General features: G+C 43.8%; 1 protein-coding gene across 3 annotated transcripts in view; it reads right to left on the bottom strand.

The window, feature by feature from the left end:
- The window catches only part of TP53BP1 (tumor protein p53 binding protein 1), a 69,812-nt gene extending 50,860 nt beyond the window's left edge, over positions 1-18,952 (bottom strand). For 2 of the 3 annotated variants that reach the window (XM_084774273.1, XM_084774274.1), the window contains exons 1-8: positions 18,732-18,916; positions 17,990-18,174; positions 17,651-17,744; positions 17,336-17,420; positions 7,068-7,195; positions 5,507-5,665; positions 2,779-2,908; positions 1,004-1,170 (exon numbers count right to left, since the gene is read on the bottom strand). In XM_084774273.1, the coding sequence (XP_084630399.1) occupies positions 1,004-1,170; positions 2,779-2,908; positions 5,507-5,665; positions 7,068-7,195; positions 17,336-17,420; positions 17,651-17,744; positions 17,990-18,174; positions 18,732-18,738 (955 nt within the window). In that variant the 5' untranslated portion in view covers positions 18,739-18,916. Of the gene's footprint in view, positions 1-1,003; positions 1,171-2,778; positions 2,909-5,506; positions 5,666-7,067; positions 7,196-17,335; positions 17,421-17,650; positions 17,745-17,989; positions 18,175-18,731 lie in introns of all 3 variants that reach the window. The other variant, XM_084774275.1, reaches the window with a different exon arrangement.
- Between the last annotated feature and the right edge of the window lie 4,355 nt (positions 18,953-23,307).

Raw genomic sequence — 23,307 nt, 5'->3', positions numbered from 1 at the left:
TGAGCCATCTCTCCAGCCCCAAAACCTTCCTTCTCACGCTGTTTTTGTCAGATTTTGTTGTTACAGCAATGATAAAACTACTATAGAGAGGAAAAGCCAGAATCCTTATACCTCTGCTTGGCTGCTCTTCTTTCTTGTGATGCTTCTACAATAGAACAGCAAGCGAGCCTTTTATTCCAAGGTCTACCTAAGGTGAAGTAAAGCTCATGCCATGATGCAGATGGGAGAAGTCAAAACAATGCGCATGACACCTGAGGTATGAATGCAGCAATTTTCATGATTAGAAGTGGAGCCTCCTCAAAGGAGACAGAAAATACCAAATACTAATTTTAAAATACACGAGCAGCCATAGTGCCTCTCAATATTAAGTTTTCTATTGGGCCTTTCTCCTCAAATGGAGAGTATCAACTTAGATTGATTATCAACTATATTAGCCCTAGGTGTAGAGGAACGCCTTAAGTATACCTGGTGGCTTTAATGGGTGCCTGCTGATGTCTTACACACCAAGCACAGCACAGAATGCAATGGCCATGGCCTCCCTCCTTCCCTGCTTTTCACTGAAGTGTTCCTGTTTTCTGAAACTGGGATGGAAGACAGGACTCAGGAGTGACACAAGTCTCATTGTACACATCTGAGCTTTGTGTCCTTCGTCTAGACCTTAATTTGCCTTTTGTATCAACTGATAGGTAAGTAAACTGCTAACCAAATGAGTCAAAGAAAATATCACAGTAAACATGACAGAAGAAGAAATGACAGCTCTGTCATAATACCAACTTTTACTAGCTATTTTCAATACCTCAATTTCCAAAAGGGTGAAAGTTACAAAAAATGTTGACTGGTAAGCAGTATCAGAAAGCCCTCATCTCTGACTGGCTAGGAATCTATCTTTCTTCCATACACACCTATTTTAAAAGGTGCTTTTTAACTTAATCAGCAGCCTCAGAACCGGGGTTAAAAACTAGGGCAAGCGAGAAGAAGCTGTAGAAACACTCAACCTTCCTACCTGTTTTACTGCTCTGGTCAAACAAGTCTTCCTGAGTTGACGTGACCTCGGGCTCTAACGACGTCTGAACCTGCAGCCCCCCATCCAGCAGCTCTTGGACAGCCACCTGCTCCTTCGTTTCCACAGCAGCAATAGAAACTTGAGGACTGGAAGGCAGGTCTTCCGCCCTAGGAGATTCATATCACCACAGATGAAGACTGCTAAATTCAAATGCCTCCCTCTTTTAACAAAAAGTGTCTCCCACTTTCAACATTTCAATTTAACAACTCCAAATTTTCTAATAGCCCTAATCTACATAACCTACTAAACTGAAATGCTACGGCAACGTCCTCGGCCCTACACACCTGTCCTCCTCACCCCCCAGACACGCCTCTCATCAGCTTTATGCTAACACTTCCGACAAGTGATGAGGAATCGCTCCAGAAGCTTTACACAAACCTGAGGTGGCTTTTCTCCTCACTCCTGTCATCTACTGCCTGCTGACCTTTCCCAGGACTCCTTATCTGCTCATCTGGGTAAGACATTCTGGGCCCTTCCCAGAGAATTTTACTATTCCCAAGGAAAAATGGAAAAAGCAAAACTAACAGGAGGAAGGCATGCAGCCTATACCTATAATCTTAGGGTTTTAAAGGCTGAGGTCAAAGGATTGTGAATTCAAGGCCAACCTGGGCTACATACTGAGTCTGAAGAAAGCCCAGACTATAGACTGAGACCCTGTTTAAAAAATAATTTAAAAACTTGGAAGGCAGAGGCAGGTGGATATCTGTGAGTTCGAGGCCAGCCTTGTCTACAAAGTGAGTCCAAGACAGCCAAGGCTACACAAAGAAACCCTGTCTCAAAAAAACAAAACAATAAATAAATAAATAATTTTTTAAAAGATAAAACTTTAATTGAAATAAAAACTTTCTAAAGAAAAACCCTAGTTTAGCATGGTGGGACACACACCTACAATGCTACCACTAAGAAAGTTGAGGCAAGAGGAGTCTTTTAACTTCATAGCAAAAGACTGTCTCAATAAAAAAATGAAAAGCCAAAAAGGGCACAATAATCACCTTTGCTGAGGACCCACCTCCAACCTTCTATTGAAGGAAATAAGAAAAAGATACTGAATGTTTGCTCATCTCCCTGCTAATAGAGAACATCCCAGTTTTCCTCTACTACTGGCCAGTCAATATAGTCTGGGATATAAAAATTTCCACAGACCAAGCAGAGTATACATCCTCATTTCAACCAAGCTAAGCCCCAGAAACACTTGAGAAAATCTCTGCATCTAGCTACAGAGCTACAGCAAAACTAACAGAAGGGTGATACTTAACAATCCAAAGCAATATGGTGCCCAAGAACAGAAACAGGCGCCGGGCGTGGTGGCGCACGCCTTTAATCCCAGCACTCGGGAGGCAGAGGCAGGTGGATCACTGTGAGTTAGAGGCCAGCCTAGTCTACAAAGTGAGTCCAGGACAGTCAAGGCTACACAGAGAAACCCTGTCTTGAAAAAACCAAAAAAAAAAAAAGGATTATAGTTACAGAAAAACTAAGGTACAGAAGCATCTTTATAATAGGCCTGAATTAAGATGATAGCACACACAGTAAAACTGCATATGTAAGCCATATTTATAATCAGTATTTCTACTGGACAAAGCCAAGATGCCATATCTACAAAATGTGAGGAGGGAATCAGCAATTTCTAATTGTCATCTGCCAACAGTAGCCAAAATGAAATTCCTATAGCCCCACAGTGAAACCCCACAGCAGCCTTTAGAAAGGACATGGCTTACCTGGTAAGTGGTAGGTTTTGTTCTTCTACCTCACGGATACCTTTACTGGGCTGTACTGTAGCTGGGATGTCTTTGTTGGGTTGTTCTATCACGGCAATATCTTCAATGGACTGTTCTGCACATTTTATTGCTTAAAATATTAGAAGAGACACAAAGGAGATATTTAACTTTTCAAAGTATTAAAGCCAGCCTAAATGATTCTCAAAAATAAAAAATCTTAATAAAAACAAGTCTAATTTTAAAATATCAAGTGCTATATAAAAGACAGACAATACTCTAACAGACACCATACACTACCCAATAAGACGCCCAATACCAGGAATGCGTTACCGCTGTTTGAGTTGTTGGCTAATAAGACCCCACAGACCGCTCAAAAACTACCGTCCACTGCCGAAATTGTTGCCCTCAGTTGCTCTCCAGATCTTGAGGATAAGACCCTATCACCAAAGACACCACATACTTGAGGTATAGAACACGGAGAAATCCAGCTAACACCTAACGAGAGGCTTCGTCCCTACTGGCCAGTATCCATAGTGTTAGAAGGTGCTACGCATGCTACTAGAGAGAAAAGTAATCACTGATCTCACCCAGCCATGATCCTGGGAGGTACAACAACCAGCCTGAAAGTTATGCCCAACAGTGCAATAACGGAACCTATGTTATGGGAGCAAGTTTTTTAAAATACTGGATTCAAGGCTGGTTTCATGATATAGAACCCACATCTGGCACTGTCACTGAGGTCAAGAACGTAAAGCTAAATAGGTCACGGGCCCCTCGGGAAAACCTACTATTACTCTGCTAAATTGACAACAGCAATAAAATGACTCCTATTGACATATTGCTATACCAATACACCAGTGGCTCACTCAATCCTCATTGGAGAAGCTTCTCTGGCAACTAGCAGAGTGATCCACAACTGGTCCACATGCAATGCATCAGAAGCTTTGGAATTCAGTCCTAAATGTGATACCTATATCAAACCTCTCCCTCGAGGCTCAGGGATCTATACAGAAGAGGGGGTAAAAAAAAAAAATGTAAGAGCCAAAAGTGGTAGATGACTTCAAGAAAATAGTGTTTTCCAAACACAGCAGGGCATATAGACATAGATGAGCTCACAGGGACTGTGAGAGTATACACAAGTTCTGTACAAGTTCAAACCAGACAAAATCTTAACATGAAGTTTCACCTCCAAGTAAGGAGCTACAGGCATGTGACTGCTAACTGGGAGAGGGAAAGCCAGTTTTCTTTGGTGGCATGGCACCTAGTATATAAAGCACACTCCAGGGCAGGCCACACGGCCAGGAGAGTCAGGTATCACAAAGTAGACTGCAAGGGGGTTTTGTTTAAAAAGAGGGCAGGAGAGAGAGAACATGAAATTGGGTGGGTAGGGCAGGACCTGGAAGGAGTTGTGTAAATATAATAAAAAAATACTATGGCATGGTGGCGCACACCTTTAATCCCAGCACTTGAGTGTTCGGGGCCAGCCTGGTCTACAAAGCAAGTCCAGGATAGCCATAAGATGGATAGATTTTATATAGATAGATAGATAGATGGATGGATAGATAGAATGGAATTCCCAAAGAATAAATAAAAACATTACATATAGAGAGAGATGTAAATGCACACACACACACCCCTGATGAAATGTTTCAGAGGTTAAGAGTACTTGCTGCTCTTTCAAAGAACCAGTGCTTGAATCCCAGCACCCACGTTGAGTAGCTTACAACCACCAGGAGGCCCAACTCCAGGAGGTCTCACACCCTCTTTGGCCTCACAGACACCATACACATAAATTCAATTTTAAAAAATAAATAGGTATAAGTCAGGTGCAGTGATGCACACCTGTAATCCCAGCATTCAAGGAGGCTGAGGCAGGCAGATCTCTGAGTTCGAGGCCAGCCTGGTCTACAGAGCTAGTCCAGGACAGCCACGGCTACACAGAAAATCCCTGTCTCAAAAAAACATAAAAATGTGTGTGTGTGTGTGTGTGTGTGTGTGTGTGTGTGTGTGTGTGTGTATCAGCCAAAAAAATTTTAAACATCAATCTGTAAGCCATCACTTGACATGTACTTACTGCTTACTCTGCAAACTTAAGATACATTCATTTGGATAGCTTTAAAACTTACTGGAAAGCTGGACATGGTAGCGCACACCTTTAAACCCAGCACTTGGGAGGCAGAAGCAGGTAGATCTCAGAGTTCGAGGATACCCTGGTCTACAAAATGAGTTCCAGGAAAGCCAGAGCTACACAGAAAATCACTATCTAGAAAAAGCCAAAAGGGGGGAGTGAAGGGAGGAGGGGAGGGGGAGGGGGAGGGGGAGGGGGAGGGGGAGAACTGCAGAACTCCCAGGTTTCGTCCTCAGCACCTACAGAGTGGATCACAACCATCTGTATTACAGTTCCAGAGAGTCTGATGCCCTCTTCTGACGTCTGTAGGTACCAGGCAAACGTGTACACATACATACATGAAAGCAAAACACACAGATAGATTTTTTTTTTCCTAAGCTTAAAAAGGAAACATGACTTTCTGAGTTCAAGGCTATGCTGGTCCACACAGGAAGTCCACACCAGTCAGAGTTGCATGGTAAGATTCAAACAAACCAGCAAAAAGACAAACAAACAAACAAAAAAACAAAAGAAAAATTACCTTGGAGGAAAAAAAAGAAAAAGAAATTTGTTCTAGAGTGAGAAAAATAAATCCCACATGTGAGAAAACATGTGTCATACCAGTATTTGTATCCACATCCGACATCTGGGTAGAGCCCGAGTTGGTGGTCACTAGCTGCAGAGGCTCTTGGTTGGCATCATATGGCTCTGCACGTTCTTCAACATCCTGGCTCTGGGACAGTTCCAGAACCCCAAAGCCCAACTGTGATGAAGCAGAGTCTAGAACAAAATTCCAAGAAAGGAGTTATCAGCCCACAACATTATCAATGTGCAAGCTGCTGTCTCAGCTAAAGAGGATCATTTTTAAAACAAACCAAAAAAAAAAAAAAAAAAAAAAAAAAAAAAGCCTAGTCTCACACATAATTTTTCCAAAACAATACATATTAAGGGGTTGGGCATGGGCTCAATCCCAAGCACCACATGAAAAGAAAAAGTCAAGAATAAAATTATTAGACTGGGAATGGTAGCACACACTGAGATGCTCTGATGAGAAACCAGAGTCCTGATACATACTAATGACAATAGCGATGGGAAGGCAGAAGCATAGAAATCAAAAATCCAGGCCCATCCTTAGCTACCCAGTGGACTCAAGGCCATCCTGGACTGTATGAGACCCTGCTATAAGTAAATAAAATCTGATATAAAGGGGAGAGACCAGCTACAAAGTCCGGAAGGTAAAGGCTCCTGCTGCCTAACCTGTCATGACAACCTGAGTTTGATTCTCTGGGAAGGATTTTTAAAGGAAAGGTATATAATAAAGCAAAAGTGTAGGTACGATAAAGCCTTATAAGCACTTAATCTGGTAGTCTGTCAACAATCTGTAGGTACACCAAATCCACAACCAAAAGTTCTCAAAAAATAGGTGCAAAAGGAGAAAGAACATATAGAAAGGGAGCTGGCCAATGAGTAATGTAATGACTCATTTGTTTGTTCCTTGCTTCCAGAAGGCATGCTATACGGCCAAGCCTGGCCTCTCGGCTTCCCTGGGTACTAGAATTCTAGGTACGCATCACCATGCCCAGATAATTGCTGTGTTTGGGGTTTTTAATATTAGTCTTCCAAAGGCCATGAACTGAAAGCTTAGTCACTGTATGTGGTGCCAGCCTTTATTTTTAATTGGTTTGATTGTGACAGAGTCTCACTCTAGCACAGGCTGCCTTCAAATGCAAGGCAATTCTGTCTAGATTCCTAACTGCTAAGATCACAGCTGAGCACCATACCAAGTGGTGGGCCCTTTAAGAAGGAGCTAGGTAAGCAGGGCCAGGGCCACACGGCCTCCCTTCTCTCTCTCCCTTGTTTCCCAACTACTGAGGTAAAGCAGCTTCATTCTGTGTGTACCCAACCATGCTGTCCTGTCTTGCTACAGGCCCAAAGAAATGGGTGAAGTCTCCCAAACTGTTTTATTTTCTGGGGTATTCTGTCATGACTTTGGAAGGCTGCTTAGCAGAGAAAATTCAGTCATCAAATTCAGGGAGACATCCTAAATTACTAGGCAGATTCCTGACTGATTCTCAGCTGAGTCATAAGAAACCTATTACGTAGTAAAGAGAAATGCAGCTACCTGTGTGTTCAAAGGAAAGGAGCAAAAGAAGCAGCTATTATTCGCAAAGCGCGCAGCTACCTTCAGCACAAGGAGAGCGTGCATCAGCATCCAGCGCTCCCGCTCCCATCTCCTCTTTCTCCTCTTCCAGCTCTTCCTCCTTCTCCTCCTCGGTGAGAGACACGGCTTCTACCGTCACTCCCAGACCACTGCAGTGAAGGAACACAACCACATGATGGTCCCAGAGAGGAAGAAAGCACACTGAATCCTGCTCTGACTAACTCACACACCAATTACCCCTTAGCCAAGTTAGAAATGTAGCAAACCTATAGGCTTTTAGTGCTGCCTATTGAAAGTACATAAAAGGTCAATGATTCAAAATACTATACCATGTAACAAAAACTGAACAGAAGAAAATCATAAATATATTTAAATTTTATCTTCTATTTCTTTTTTTTTTTCATTTATTTATTTATTTATTTATTTATTGGTTTTTCGAGACAAGGTTTCTCTGTGTAGCCTTGGCTGTCTTAGCCTAACTTTGTAGACCAGGCTGGCCTTGAATTTACAGCGATCCGCCTGCCTCTGCCTCCCAAGCGCTGGGATTAAAGGCGTGCGCCACCACCACCCAGCTAATTTTATCTTATGATCAAAGATAGAAAAACATTTCACTGAGAAGAATTAACACCACATAACAAAACAAAGTGTGCTGGGTAGTCAGGGACACTCAAAAGTTACATCAAAATTCAAAAGAATTTTGGTAAAAGACCTCAGACTACACAAAAGAATCTCAATAAAAGGAAGGTTTGAGAGTCTATATAGTAAAAAGAAATTACAGCTGGAGAGACAGCATAGAGGCTTAAGAGCATGTATCTCTTCCAAGAACCTAAGATCAGGTCCCAAGGTTCACATCAAGGGATCCCAACTGTCTGTGACTCTGGGTCCAAGGGATCCACTGCCCTCTTTTGGCCTCTGCAGACGACTGGGGGGGGGGGGTTGCACACACACACACACATAATTAAAAATATATCTTTTTTAGTTTTTTAAAAATATATTTATTATGTATACAGTGCTCTACCTGCACACCAGAAAGGAGCTCCAGATCTCATTATAGGTGGTTGTGAGCCACCATGTGGTGGCTGGGAACAGAACTCAGGACCTTTGGAAGAGCAGACAGTGCTCTTAACCTCTGACTCCTCTCTCCAGCCCTTTTTGTCAGTGTTTTTTGAGACAGTGTCTCCCTATAGCTCTGGCAGGCATAGAACACGTTCTGTAGTCCAGGCTAAACTCAAATTCAGAGATCTACCTGCCTCTGCCTCCTGAGTACTGGGATTAAAAGTGTCTGCCACTACTGCCTGGCAAAAATATTTTTTTTTAAGACAATAATACTACAGTCAAGATACCTAATAGTAAGACAAAAAAAAAAAGTAAAATAACAGAGGCATGGTGGCACACACCTTTAATCCTAGCACTTGGGAGGCAGAGTCAGGCAGATCTCTGTGAGTTCGAGGCCAGCCTGGTCTACAAAGCCAGTTCCAGGACAGCCAGGGCTGTTACACAGAAAAACCCTGTCTCGAAAAACCAAAAAGAAGAAGGAAGGGCGGGCCAGGTGGTGGTGGCACACACCTTTAACCTCAGCACTTGGGAGGCAGAAGCAGGTGGATTGCTGTGAGTTCAAGGCCAGCCTGGTCTACAAAGCGAGTCCAGGACAGCCAAGGCTATACAGAGAAACCCTGTCTCAAAAAAACAAAAATAAACAAACAAACAAACAAACAGGAAACAAGAAGGAAGGGAGGAGGAAGGCTCTCGGGTGGATGTAGTAGTGTATCCCTACAATTTCTGCATTTGGGAGGCTGAGGCAGGAGGATCTGGAGTTTAAGGTCACCATATACTACAGAGAACCACCCTGCCTCAAAAAGCAAGGGAAGGGAGAGTAGAAGGAAAGAAGAGTAATTCAGTATTAAGAAAATTATTAATTTCATAATCCATCATTAAAAATGTTTGAAATGCTGGGCATGGTGGCACACACCTTTAATCTCATCACTCAGGAGGCAGAGGCAGATAGACCTCTGTGAGTCTGAGAACAGCCTGGTCTACACAGCAAGTTCCAGTAAAGCCAGGACTACATGAACCTACATTGAATCTTAAATCCAACAAATAATAAATTATAATACAAAACACATCTTGGACACACTGGAAAAATCTGAATCTAAATTATATTATTAATATGGAATTATTTGTGGGTTGGTTTGTTTGTTTGTTTGGTTTGGTTTTTTTTTTTTTTTTGGTTTTTTGAGACAGGGTTTCTCTGGGTAGCCCTGGCTGTCCTGGACTCGCTCTGTAGACAAGGCTGGCCTCGACTTCACAAAGATCTGCTTGCCTCTGCTTCCTGAGTGCTGGGATTAAAGGTGTGCACCATCACACTTGGCCTGCTTGTGTATTTATATTTTATGTATACCAATGATTTATCTGCATGCATGTATGTGCAGCACATGCACACATGGTGCCTGCAGAGGTCAGAAGAGAATTTCATATACCCTGAAACTGGAGTTATGATGTGTGTGAAGCGCATGGGTGCTGGGAACTGAACCTGGGTCCTCTGCACGAACAGCAAGTGTTCTGACCTGCTGAACTCTCTGTAGCCCTTGGAATTACTATTTGTATAAATGGGTTGACAGTACTACAATCGCCTAAGACACTATTGTTACTTTTCGGGGACAAGTGCTAAACTATTTAAAGGGGAACTGAGTGTGTACTATCCCATGTCAGTCCCTCACAAAGTATATACATACACAGAAGAAACAGAAATGTACTAGCTCATCGCATTTGTTTAATTTATTTATTCATTCATTTCATTCATTTAATGTACTAGTTCATCTCATTTGTTTGTTTATTGTTTTTCAAGACAAGGTTTCTCTGTGTAGCCTTGGTATACTGGAACTCCATTTGTAGATCAGGCCGGCCTCAAACTCACAGAGATCCGCCTGCCTATGCCTCTCTAGTGCTGGGATTAAAGGCATGCACCACCACTGCCTCCAGAATTTATCTCTTTTAAAACAAGAACCTAGGTGCTGAAGAGATGGCTCAGCACTAAGAGCCCTGTCTGCTCTTCCAGAAGTCCTAAATTCAAATTCCAACAACCACACAGTAGCTCACAACCATCTATAATGTGATCTGATGCCCTCTTCCGGCCTGCAAGTGAACATGCAGGCAGAACACTCACATACATAAAAGGGAAGGAAGGAAGGAAGGAAGGAATCTTAAAAATAAAAAATAAAAAATAGGGCTGGAGAGATGGCTCAGAGGTTAAGAGCACTGGTTCTTCTTCCAAAGGTCATGAGTTCAATTCCCAGCAACCACATGGTGGCTCCCAACCATCTATAATGAGATCTGGTGCCCTCTTCTGGCCTGCTGGCTCACATACAGGCAGAATACTGTATAAATAATAAATAAATCTTTAAAAAAATAAAATAAAAATAAAAAATAAGCTGGGCATGGTGGCACATGCCCACAAACAAAGACAAAACAGTTGATTTTTACTTTTCATGAAGTGTATGTACCAGTGAGGGTTTGTGCACGTGTGTTTGGTGCTAGTGTAGGTCAGGAGAGGGCATTGGGTCCCCTGGAGCTACTTGAAATGGATGTTGGGAACTGATACTGTTAGCCACTGAGTTACCTCTCCAGCCCAGGTTGGTTCTTGTTTTATTTTTTGTTTTTCGAGACAGGGTCTCTCTGTTAGCCTTGGCTGTCCTGGAACTCAGTCTGTAGACCAGGCTGGCCTCTGCCTCTCAAGTGCTGGAATTAAAGGCCTAATAAAGAAAGTGAAAGCCTCTGGGCCAGTAGGACGGCTCATCAGGCAGTGGTGCTTGCCACCAAACCTCGTTACTTGGGTTCATTCTTTGAAGCCAGTCGTGGAAGCAGAAGCTGAATTCTACCCATGGGCCTTGTATGGTAAAGAAAGAACCAACTTCCACAAGCTATACTGACCTCCAAACACAGGCATGGCATGCACATGCGAATGTGCACATACACACAAATAAAATGGTTTAAAAATGTAAAAAGACATTGAAACCCACACACCTGAGCCTTCTGTCTGTTGATGGGTCTTCTTTGTCCCCGATACCTAAGTGGAGGTGAGCCGGATTTGCCCCTAGGACCTCTCTCCAGCTGTATTCAACTCCTTTGGTTGAGGTTTTGTTTGTTTTAAAGAAAGTCTTAATCTAGCCGGGCAGTGCTGGTACAAGCTTTTAACCCCAGCACTCAGGAGGCAGAGGCAGGTGGATTTCTATGAGTTTGAGGCCAGCCTGGTCTACAGATAAGAGTTCCAGAACAGCCAGGGCTACATGAAGGATCCTTGTCTCAAATAAACATACACACACACACACACACACACACACACACACACACACACTCTCTCTCTCTCTCTCTCTCTCTCTCTCTCTCTCTCTCTCAATCTGCATAGCCTGGCTAGCCTAGCCTAGTATGTAGCTCAGGCTGACTCTAAACTTACCATGATCCTACTGACTCAGCCTCCAGAGTACTAGTAAGGGATGTGCATCACCACCCCTGGCTCGCAAAGTTTTAAATACTGCAAAGTTTTAAATACTGCATTACCCATATGACTCTCCAATGTAGCTCTCCAGCCAGCACATGGACCGCCTGTTCACCATTCCCACGTCTAATGGGTCTCAGCCCATCAGCAATTGAACTATCTCTCCTTCAGTCTTCTCCATCTCAAGCAACCACTCCAGTCTAGCTATTCAAACGGAACCAGAATTGTTACTGCCTCCTGCCTACTGATGCTGCGCCATCTTCAAATCCTATTTTCAGGTCTAGGAACTTCACTGACTCCTGATCCACTTCTACCCTGGACTTTTAAAAATAAACTAGTAATGTTATTCCATTAAAATACTTAACAAATGTCATAAAAATTTTTAATTTACTTTATGAAAAACTTTATTAAGAGATAAAAATACAAGCTACACAGTAAAAACTTTTACAAACTGAACCACACAGCTACAAAGGACTACATCCAGAATTTCCACAGCCCTCTCAAGACACAATGGGGGCTGGGAGGAGGTGGCACACACCTTTAATCCCAGCACTTACTAAGGAGGCAGAGACAGGCTGATCCCTGAGTTTGAAGCCAGCCTAGTCTACAGAGTGAGTTCCAGGACAACCAGAGCCACAACAGAAAAAGCTAGGGACAGCCAGACGCAGTGACGCACACCTGTAATCCCAGCACTTGGGGAGGCAGAAGCAGGTGGATCTCTGTGAGTTCGAAACCAGCCCGATGTACAAAGTGCATCCAGGACAGGCAAGGCTACACAGAGAAACCTTGTCTCAAGAGGCAAAGGCAAAAAGCTAGGGACATCACTCAGCAGTGGAGAGAACTTGCCTAGCATGCATGAGACCCCAAGTTCAACTCCTGGGGTGTGTGTGCAGGGGTTGGGGAACAAGTAAAAAATAAATAATTCAATTTAAAATGGGTAAAGATATAAACAAACACTTCCCTGAAGAGGATGGCAGATGGCAAGCAAGCACATAAGAGGTCCAACCACATTTGCCATTAGGAAAATGAAAATCAAACCACAATGAGATATTTCTATACACTTATCAGAATGGCACAAACGAAAACAGTGAAGAGGTCTGGCTCAGGAAAGTGCTTGTCTAGAGTACATGAAGCAAGGATTCCATCCTTAATACCACTTAAATGTACAGGTGATGCTTGCCTGCATTTCCAGCAATTGAGATAGAGGCAAGGGCATCAAAAGCTCAAGGTCACAGTGAGTTTGAGGTTTGGGGCTAGCCTGGGATACATAAGGCACTTTCAAAAAAATTTTTTTTCTAATTCATATATATCTTATAAACAGTGAAGGGTCTGGTAGTAAAACACTGAAACCTCAAGTTCAACCCTGAGCACCTCAAAAGACAAAACAGTGAAAACATTAACAGCCAGTGAGAACAGAAGTCAGAACTCTTCTGCGTTGTTGACGACACAGATGCTCTAGAACAGTCTGATAGCTTTTAAAAAACTAATATGACTACCACACAGCCAAGCAAATAAAAACCTGGGCATTACTAAAGAAATAAAAGCTGATAGTCGGCCTCGCATTGTGGCACACGCCTGTGATCCCAGCACTCAGGGAGGCAGAGGCAGGCAGATCTCTGTGAGTTTGAGGCCAGCCTGGTCTACAAAATGAATCCAGGACAGCCAGGGCTACACAGAGAAACCATGTCTTGAAAAAACAAAAACAAGCTTATATTCACATGAACAATCTGTATAAGGTGCCAGCATGGTAGCCATGCTTTAAGCAGTATTCAGGAGGAAAAACAGGCAGATCCGTGAATTCAAAGTCATCCTGGCCTAAATAGCAAGTTCTAGGCCAGCCACAGACATATAGTGAGTTGTCTCTCAAAAAAAAAAAGAGAGAGAGAGAGAGAGAGAGAGAGAGAAGCCTTCGCCTGCTGAGTGATCTTCCTGACCTTTGTGTGAATATACATACATATTTATACACACACCCAGCCTGACAACCTGAGTTCAGTCCCCAGGACCCAGATGGTAGAGAAGAAAATCAAGTTGTCCTCTGACCTCCACAATGCCACCCACACACATATAGATAGACATAAACAAACAAAAAAATGTTTATTTGCACAAATATTTGTAAGTTTTCTTCACAATACTCAAAAACTTAAAAAAGATATGCTTCTATCTATGAATAATGTCATATGTGATACACTCTGAAACTACTCAGATTGGAAGGAAGAGACTGCTCCATACATGGCACACACAGACGGATCTCCCAGGGGTTATGCTGGTGGAAAAAAATCCTATATACTTACATATTTATATGATATTTTAAAACAAACTTACTAACTTAACATAGGTTAATAGCTGCTAAGGGTTCAGGTACAGATGAAGGGAGGTATGAACCTTTCGAAGAGTATCAGGCTTCCTCTTGACTGTACTGACAGGCACACAAACCCACACAGGGGATAAATTAGAAACACGGTACCTATCCACAGCACAACAGAAAAGCCAAGTGAATGCCGTGACTCCCCATCGGTGTCCTGACTGGACTATTATGGTCTGCAAGGTGTTGCTGTAACAGACCGAGCAAAGTATACTTGGGCTCTTCCCTGTAGTCTCTGTGTTGAGTTCTGTTTGTTGAGATAGGTTGATTCTAGGTTATTCTTCAATTCCGTATTCCAAAATGGTCCCTTTGCCTCAGCCTCCCAATTACTAAATTTACAGGCTTGTATCACCACATTGAGTTCTGCATTATTCCTTACAATAGCATGTGCGTGTAGTACAAGCACTCTAATTCATGGGGGCTTCAGATACAGCTCGGGGGTAGACAGCTCGCCTAGGATATACAAGGCTCTACATGAAATATGAAAATAAATATGTAAGACTAGAGATGGATCCAGGGTTAAGAGCACTGGCAGCTCTTTCCGAAGACTGGGGTCAATTCCTTAATCTCAAATGACAGCTAACAACCTTCTACAATTCCGGTTCCAGAGGACTCTGCACCCTCTCCTGGCCTCAGAGGGCACTCACTACATGTGGCGTACAGACATACACATACAGGCAAAATATCCTTTACACATAAAAATAAATAAAACCTCAAAAAATTAAGTACATAAAAATGAATCTTTAAAATGACAATATTTGGCTGGGCAGTGGCGGCGCACGCCTTTAATTCCAGCATTTGGGAGGCAGAAACAGGCGGATCTCTGAGTTCAAGGCCAGCCTGGTCTGCAAAGTAACTTTCAGGACAGCAAGGGCTATACAGAGAAACCCTGTCTTGAAACTCCCCCCTATAAACAAACAAACAGACAGACAGACAGACAATATTTGGGACCAGTAAGATGACTCAGTTGGTAAAGACACTTGCCGCCAAGCCTGTTGACACATGAGAAAAACCTGATTCCCTCCTGTAAACTGCCCTCTGACCTCCAGAGTACATGTATGTATCTGCCCTTCAGACGCCAAAAACAATTTTTAAATATTTGATGGGAAAATTAAAAAAAATATATATATATATGTATATATATTCCTTCCATATTATATAGTGGAACATTCTCTATTTAGGAACATCAGTTTTTGGGGGGTCTTTTTGTTTCGACACAAGGTTTCTCTGTGTAGCCTTGGCTGTCCTAGACTTGCTTTGTAGACCAGGCTGGCCTCGAACTCACAGTGATCCGCCTGCCTCTGCCTCCTGAGTGCGGGGATTAAAGGCGTGCGCCACCACGCCCGGCTAGGAACATCAGTTTTTATCATCAGAACATGAGATAAAACTTTTTTCTTTTTTCTTTTTTTGGTTTTTGTGTAGCCTTGGCTGTCCTGGACTTGATTTTTAGACCATGCTGACCTCGAACTCACAGAGATCTGCCTGTCTCTGCCTCCCTAGTGCTGGGATTAAAGGCGTGCACCACCCCCAAATGGCTAAGTTTCTTGGGGGGGGGGGGGAAGGTCAATTTATTACAGAAAAAAATTCTTAGCAGTTAAGTTTTTGTTTCAAAATATCTGCTTATAAAATAAAGATTCTATGTGAACATGTGCTTGTTTGTGGTACATGTGTGTTTGTGTGTCTCTGTGCTGTTTGTCTTTTGAGGAACTTCCATTTTTTTTTGGAATCCACCTCAGTTCTCCCCAGCATCATGGCCTTTGCACATGAAGTTTACTATCTGGAAAAATCTTCCTCTCACAAGGCAGCTTCTCCTCAGCCCCTTAACTGTGACTAACACTTGCATTTGTTGTTTAGACTGCACTCCTCAAAGAAGTAGTCCTTTACTCCCAACTGGATTCTTTGTATTTTGTTCTCTTTGTAATAATCATAACTGTAATTCAGGACTGAGATAAAGACTAGGTCTCCCCCTCTTAAGTTACAAGCCCCATGATACAAAGCCCTCTAGAGCGCAGGCCACACACGACCATAAGACCTGTGTTTACATAAAGAGCAAGAGCAACACACTGATTCAAACGGGAAACGCAGCATAGAGCATCCCAAACAGTACTGCTGTATTTACAACGGGGCGTGCCCACTTCCTGTTGCCCCCATGCACCCCAGGTTACGTGCCATGAAAGCACACCTGAGCCAGGCACATAGTCTTCAAAGACACTATAAAGAAAGAAAGGTAACAAGACAGTGGCGCCAGCCATGGCGGCTCACCCCTGTAGTCTCAGCAACTGAGAGGCGGAGGCAGGAAGATCACCATGATTAGAGATGAGACTGCTCTACACAGCCTGGGCTACAGAACGAGACTCAGCCTCAAAAACTAAAGAAACAACACAATCTCAGATAAGTGAAGCAGCTAGGTATAGGAACGAGCACTGTGTCAGTGGCAAAGAACATCCGGCCGAGGGGTCCAACTGCAACAGTGTGTTCCAAGGGTTATGGCAAACTGTCGCCATACAGACTAGCAAGGCCAAAAGCCAGAAATGCAGGTTTTATGAAAAATTACCTCCTCCTTTTTTAATTTATTTATTGGGGCTGGGAGAGAGGGCAGGGTCTCACACTCTAGCCCTGGCTGGTCTGGAAGTCCACTTGTAGACCAGGCTGGCCTTGAATTCACACAGCTATACCCACTCATGCCCCAAGAGCACTGGAACTAAAGTTGTACAAGACCACACCAGGCTCCCATTTTTAAACTCAACTCCTGCAAATATATTTTAACATTATGAGCCTAATAAAACTTATCCATTGGCCAAGATGAGCCCACTAGTGTTCAGATACAATAATAAAAGCACACTGGAAAAAGCACTTTGTTCTCAGGTAAAGCAACAGGTGTAACCGTGTCAGGCTAACATCCCTGTCTCTTAGCCCTCTCAGCCTACCGCCTCAAAGCTCCTAAAATTGTCCATGTTCTCTGGCCTCAGAAGAACAGGGACAGAAGGCTGAGAAACCATGCATAGTAAGAGAGACAAGCACTGGAGCCAGAAGGTGCAGCTCTCCCTAAACACAGCCCAGCAAGTCCTTTGACTTCTCTGCCCATCGGTGTCCCCACTGGCGACAGCGTCTTTACTGCACAGTTGCTTAAGGACAGAAAGAACTAAGGTTATGTCAGAAGTCAGTACCGGGCTTCCCACAGAGGCCACCAGGACATACATGAGACACAATACTCTTTGGGGCCATATGGTACAATTTGAACACTGTAGTTACACAAAGTATTACTTCACAAAAGACATGCCAGCTCTCAGGCCTAAAACAAGACTAGCTATATGAGCCCCAAATCCCATTCTCAAAAGCAAGATTAATCTCTTTCTCTTTGGAATGAGTCAGCAGGTACAGATAAAAGCTGACCGAATAAGAAGTTGAGATCAATTCTTTCAAACAGTAGTGTACCTGCTTGTCCTGTTGGGCTGAGGTAACTGCTCTATGACCTGACTGATGGAGCCACATGGACCCAAATGGGAAGAATCCGCGGGGTCTGAAAAACAACAATAGTAATTGGATATCAGCACAAAAGACATTTGCCACCAAACTTTAGCGCAAACTCGGGTATTTATTTAGACAACGCCGTGAGCTCCTGAAGGCTGGCTCACTATACACTAGATGACACACTTCCTGACACACATCATCTCGACTGTGTGTTTAAATCACTCTGCTCCAATGGGACCCTCAACACTACAAAGGAGCGTCAAGCCTTAAACTGCTCACCTGCAGCTTTGTTTTCTTTCAGATGTTCACTGAACGCGCGATGGCTGTCGCCTTGTTCTTCTGCAGTTGTTTGTGCTGGATTTGATACAACATCCTAGAAAACACACGTATGTAAGAACCTCACCGTATACAAGGTAGTGCACAATGGACTGTGTGTGTGTGTGTGTGTGTGTGTGTGTGTGTGAGAATGTGTTGATTTTTTTTCTCTTCCCCACTAACTTTATCCAAAAGATAATGGTCTCCCAAGCAAGGAAGTTTTGGGGGTTAGTTAGGCTTAGGGGTGGAAAGACTAAGACCCCCCCCCTTCAACCATTTTCTGACCCGGCATCTATCACTCACCAGCACGGGGGTCTCTTTGTGCATCTGCAGATTGGGAAGGTGTCGAGACAGGATACTGAAATGGGACCCTGCATCTTCTTCCAAAACCTGGCTTTCAGGCTGGGAATCTTCGATTATCAGGCAAGGAGTGTCCTGCTGCGAGAAATCCGAATCCAACTGACTTCCAGTTGGGTCCATCTGCTCCCCTGGAATGGAATAACAAAAGATCAGTTCGGAGAGTAATCCCACAGCCTTCCTCACACAATCTGAGACTAATAACGGGGCAGAAGTGCGAGAGCTTCCAAGGGACCAGTCTAGGGCCCCTGAGCAGCATGCATTTGCAATCACTAGAAGTACTTTCCCGGCTACCCACCCCTTCGATCCTCCGTTATTTACGACGAGCCTCTGGATCCTTTGGTCCCTCCCACCCTCCTTTCTCTTCACCTTCCCTCAGACACCCTAGCTTCCTTCCTCACCTCTTCTCCCCGCCCCTTTCCATCCCCCTACAACTCTCCCTGCGTCCTGCTGCCTCTGAGCCCCGAGAAAAACCCTTTGCAAACCCAGCCGGCAGTAAGCCCAAGGCCCTCACGCGGCCTCAAGACCACCGCGGCGGCCGCCTCCCAACCCCCTCCCAGGGCCCTCCAACCCCATCCCCGTCACCGCCGCCATGCTTGCCACCCCGCCCCCCTCTGGGCAGCCAGCCCTTCAAATCTGCTTTCCGGACCTCAAAGGTCGGCTCGCCGCGCTGCGTTCCCAGCACTACCTGGCATCCCGGCGGGAGGTCCCTCACGCTGGATCTAGAGGTCTCTGCACCGTGCCCAGGCCCCTCCAGGTCGATCCCCAGGTCGCCACTGTCGCCACCGGCCACGAGCTCCCCCTTTTCCCGTCACGTCATGCAGTATCGGACCGCCCATTCGCCGCTGTCGTCCGCCACTCAGGAAATCCTGTGGATGATAGGTGGCTAAGGTGGAGTGCCCGCCCCGTACGTAAGAAAAGGAACACGGCGGCGCGTTTCCATGGCAGCATGGACGGCGCAGGCCCTCCCCCTAATACAGCCAGAATGACAGTATCCTTGAACCGAAGGGACATTGAGAGGGCAAGAAATAGACACCCCTGCCTAAAGGACGGGAGTGGGGGGCGGGGAGGGGGGTACTCACTACTCACATTTGAGAGTATCGGCCTTTTCGTTGACTTCCATGGAAAAAGAAAGCCTCCTGGCTTTTCAGAGAAAGGGCAAAGAGGATAGCTAGTACTTGCGATTGTGAAATGAAAGAGACAAGATTCCATGGGGTTTGCCGGTGTCGGTCCTGATCCCCTCTGTAGACCTTTGCCTAAATTTAAAGGGCCTCAGTTTTCCCGCTCTATCTCTCTAGCAGTTTTGTTACTGTTGTTTTACGTTGTCTGAAGGCTCCAGTGAGTCGTCTTGTTCCCACTCCCATTTAAGCTTCCTATTTGTGTCTCTCTGCCCTTTCTTTCACGGGATTGCAGAAGCCTGAGACGCTTTGCACCTCCCATTGATAGAATTGAGCATTGTGGTCCTCAAACTAGGAGCAAAGAGAACAGCTGTCGCCCCTACTAACTCAATGACCTAAAGGATCCAAACCCAGAGATTTAATTATCCTAATTATGGTGCCAGGGTCTTCTAAAGGGTGTGGCAGCTGTGACAACTATTAATGAACTGAGCCCAAGAGATATACGTGGTTTTGTTGTCATTTTAATTTAAATAGCCCTTGGATCTGGGCTAGGATTCTAACCAAGCAGCTGTCAGTAGGGAAAGCAAGCACCTCGCACAATGCCAAGTATATACATAGCAGGCATTAAATTGGAGGTAGGTTTTCCCTACTCCAGACTCAGAATGATTTAGGCACAGCCCATACATGGTTCTCAACTTCTATAAATGCCCAGTTCAGCCCTTGAAATAAGCTAAGCTTAGAGAGGAGCATCCTGCCAACCAAGCTTCTCTCTGCTGCTATAAATTACAGTGATAATATTTTCATAACCCAGAAATAAAAGCATGTCGTTTTCATATACATTACTTGTGGGAACAAAAGGATTGGCTTAAATGAAATTGTTCTGAAAGATCTAGGGTCTCTTACTCTTATAACTAAGATTCTGGCCCTAGAATGTTTTACAAGTGGGGCACAAATGGCCCAAATCACAGAGACACATCTCACTTTTCTTTTTCTTTTTCTTTCTGACAGGATTTCTCTGTGTAGCCTTGGCTGGCTTGGACTCACTTTGTACACCAGGCTGGCTTCAAACTCACAGAGATCTGCCTGCCTGTGTTTCTCTACTTCTAATGTTACTGAGTACTAGAGATCAAATCAACGCAATCCCAATAAATAAATAAATAAAATCTATGTCAAGCAAACATTAACCATACCAGAGCCCTCAGTCAATAAATCTGCTCAGCTTAATGGGAAAGCAACCAACTAGGTCTAGGAATAGTCAAACTGGTGTTGGTTCCCAGAGAACCCTCCTCAGGGTCACCATGTTGTTGTTATTATTCTCCAATTTGATGCTGCATCTTTCCTGCCCCTACTGAGACATAATTACACAGATCTTTCTGTTTACTTTGATGTTCAAACAAATGTGTTCTCCCAGCACTCGGGAGACAGAGGCACTCAGATCTCTGTGAGTTCAAGCCCAGCATGGTCTACAAAGAGTGTTCCAGAACAGGTAGGGCTATTACACAGAGCAACCCTCTCTCGGGAAGGAAAAAAAAAAAAGTTGTGTTCATCAAAACTCTTAAAACTAGAACAGAGCCAGACAGTGGTAGCAAATGTCTTTAATCCCAGCATTCAGGAGGCAGAGGCAGGCAGATCTCTGAGTTTGAGGTTAGCCTGGTCTACAAAGCAAGTTCCAGGACAGCAAAGGCTACACAGAGAAACCCTAGCTCAAAAAAAGAAAAAGAAGAAGGAAATAGGAATGGGAAAGATGCTCAGCAGTTTAGAGCACTGGTTCCTGGAGACCCAGGTTCAATTCCCACCACCTACATAGTGGCTCCCAACCTTCTGTAACTCCAGGTCCAGGGAATCTTTTCTGGCCTCCATGAGCATTGCATATGCCTACATGCAAGCAAAAGCCCACACAAATCAAATAAAAATAATATTTTTAATGTTTTTGAGGCAGGGTTTCTCTGTGTAACAGCCCTGGGTGTCCTAGACTTGCTTTGTACACCACGTTGGCCTTGAACTCACAGAGATCCGCCTGCCTCTGGCTTCTAGTGCTAGTATTAAATAAGTCTTTTTTTTTTTTTTTTTTTTAGGATGATCTCGCCAGGTGGTGGTTGCACAAGCCTTTGATCCCAGCACTCAGGAGTCAGAGGCAGGTGGATCTCTATGAGTTCAAAGCCAGCCTGGTCTACAAAGCGAGTCCAGGACAGCCAAGGCTACACAGAGAAACGCTGTCTCGGAAAAAAAAAAAAAAAAGTTCAACTAATAAAACTGAGACAAGCATATTAAAATTCAACAAACATGATTAAGTAGATGAACCTGAACCATTCCCACTACTAAATAAAGAGGTTTAAAAAAAAAAAAAAAGAAAGAAAAACAAAGTATTGGTTGAAAAAAAAAACAGCAACAACAACAACAACAAAAAACAAAACTGAATTCCTTGTCAAGCAGTGTGGCAATTAAACTAAGCATTCAGTTATCCCAGATCAGAACCTGCAGGCAGGATGGTCACCTCCGGGCTATACCTGTTACATCTAGGTGAGGCCAGGCTTTGGTGGGCCCTGCAAAGCAGCATCAGCACCTGATTTGCTGCTTCACCTTACTTAGCAGAGAAAGTTAATCTCCCTGCAAAGACCCTCCCTGAGAAGAAAATTTCACAAAACCCCATTACCTTGTTTTAAAGTTTAACACCCCTCGTTGTCAGTAAGTGTTTCCTCTGATTAACTCACCTAAGTCCTTTCTTCTGAAGCCATTTCTTTTTTCTTCTTCTTCTTCTTTTCTTTCCTTTTTTTTTTTTTTTAAGCCATTTCCTCTCAGATTATCTTTAACTAGTATCTTGAAAACCTACACAGAATCTCATCAAGATTGGGATCATCCCATTTGGTCCTAAAATTCAGTAATGAATTTCAACCAACGAAACAACATGTATAAATGGGACATGACTTAGTTTGTCAAATCTTTTTGTCTAAATAAAAGAACTCCAGCCAGTTTAACCCTCGCTGACCAGCCTTTAAATGTGCTTAATGGTTGCCCCTGGGAAACACAGCCATTGAGCATCTGATTAGCACCTAGTTTAACAATAGGGACACAATCATACATCCTCTTTAAGCTTCCAGAGTAAAGTATTCCAAGCTCATAATTAATCACCGTTGGTTCTAACCCATAGGCGGCCTTCTGTTGTGTTTGAACCTGCAAAATCATGGCCACATACCAGTGTTGTTTTGTTTTGTTTTTGTTTTGTTTTTCAAGACAGGGTTTCTCTGTGTAGCCTTGGCTGTCTTGGAACTCACTCTGTAGTCCAGGCTGGCCTCAGAACTCAGAGATCCACCTGCCTCTGCCTCCTGAGTGCTAGGATTAAAGGTGTGCGCCACCAGCACCCGGCCTACGTACCAATGTTTTAATTAGCAGCGTGTATTCCTTACCATGTGGTAGGTACTGTGCTACTTAGCTCCATCTCATCTTACAGCATCATACTCTATGAGCAGTTCAGATGAGCAGACCAAGACATACAGAGATAAAAACAAAATGGTACCATTTGGACCCAGCCTATCTAGCTGCCGAGGTTAGCAGTGACAGAGAGCTGAATGGTTAGCACGCAGCCTCTGCTTTGTTTCAGAAAGTGTTCACTCCAGTGCTGATTATAGGTATTCCGAATGTGCCAGAGACCTGTAACTAAACTAAAGTGAAGAAAGCAGGAGAAACCGAGACACTGTCAATACCACATCCTTGGGAAGAAGCTAAGACAACAAGAGCAAGATGGGAAAGCGAGCCCGCTGAGGTCACTTATGAACTGGGCTAACCTATCTCTAGGACAATCCTACTAATATCTGTGAACCCAACAGCAGAAGCAATCCTAGACAGCATGCCTTACCCCTACACAATTCCTCTGTAATTTAAAAAGTTACTAGCCAGGCATGGTGCACTTGGTAGGCAGAGGCAAGAGAATCTCTCTGAATTCAAGGCCTGTGTGGTCTACATAATGAGTTCCAGGCCACCTAGAAATACAGAGAGACCCTGTTTTTGTTTGTTTGTTTGTTTGCTTGCTTGTTTGTTTTTTAAATTAATGTAAAAGATTACAAAGTGATTACAAGCAATATGGAAAAAAAAATGTTACTCTGTTGACCTAGCCAGAATGTTTATGGCTACATGCAACATTGGTTTTTC

This window comes from Acomys minous, assembly GCF_964271855.1.
Source record: "Acomys minous genome assembly, chromosome: 3".
In the NCBI taxonomy this organism is placed as follows: Eukaryota; Metazoa; Chordata; class Mammalia; order Rodentia; family Muridae; genus Acomys; species Acomys minous.
The sequence above is the reverse complement of the archived record's forward strand: the minus strand, read 5'-3'. Positions and strand labels throughout refer to the sequence as shown.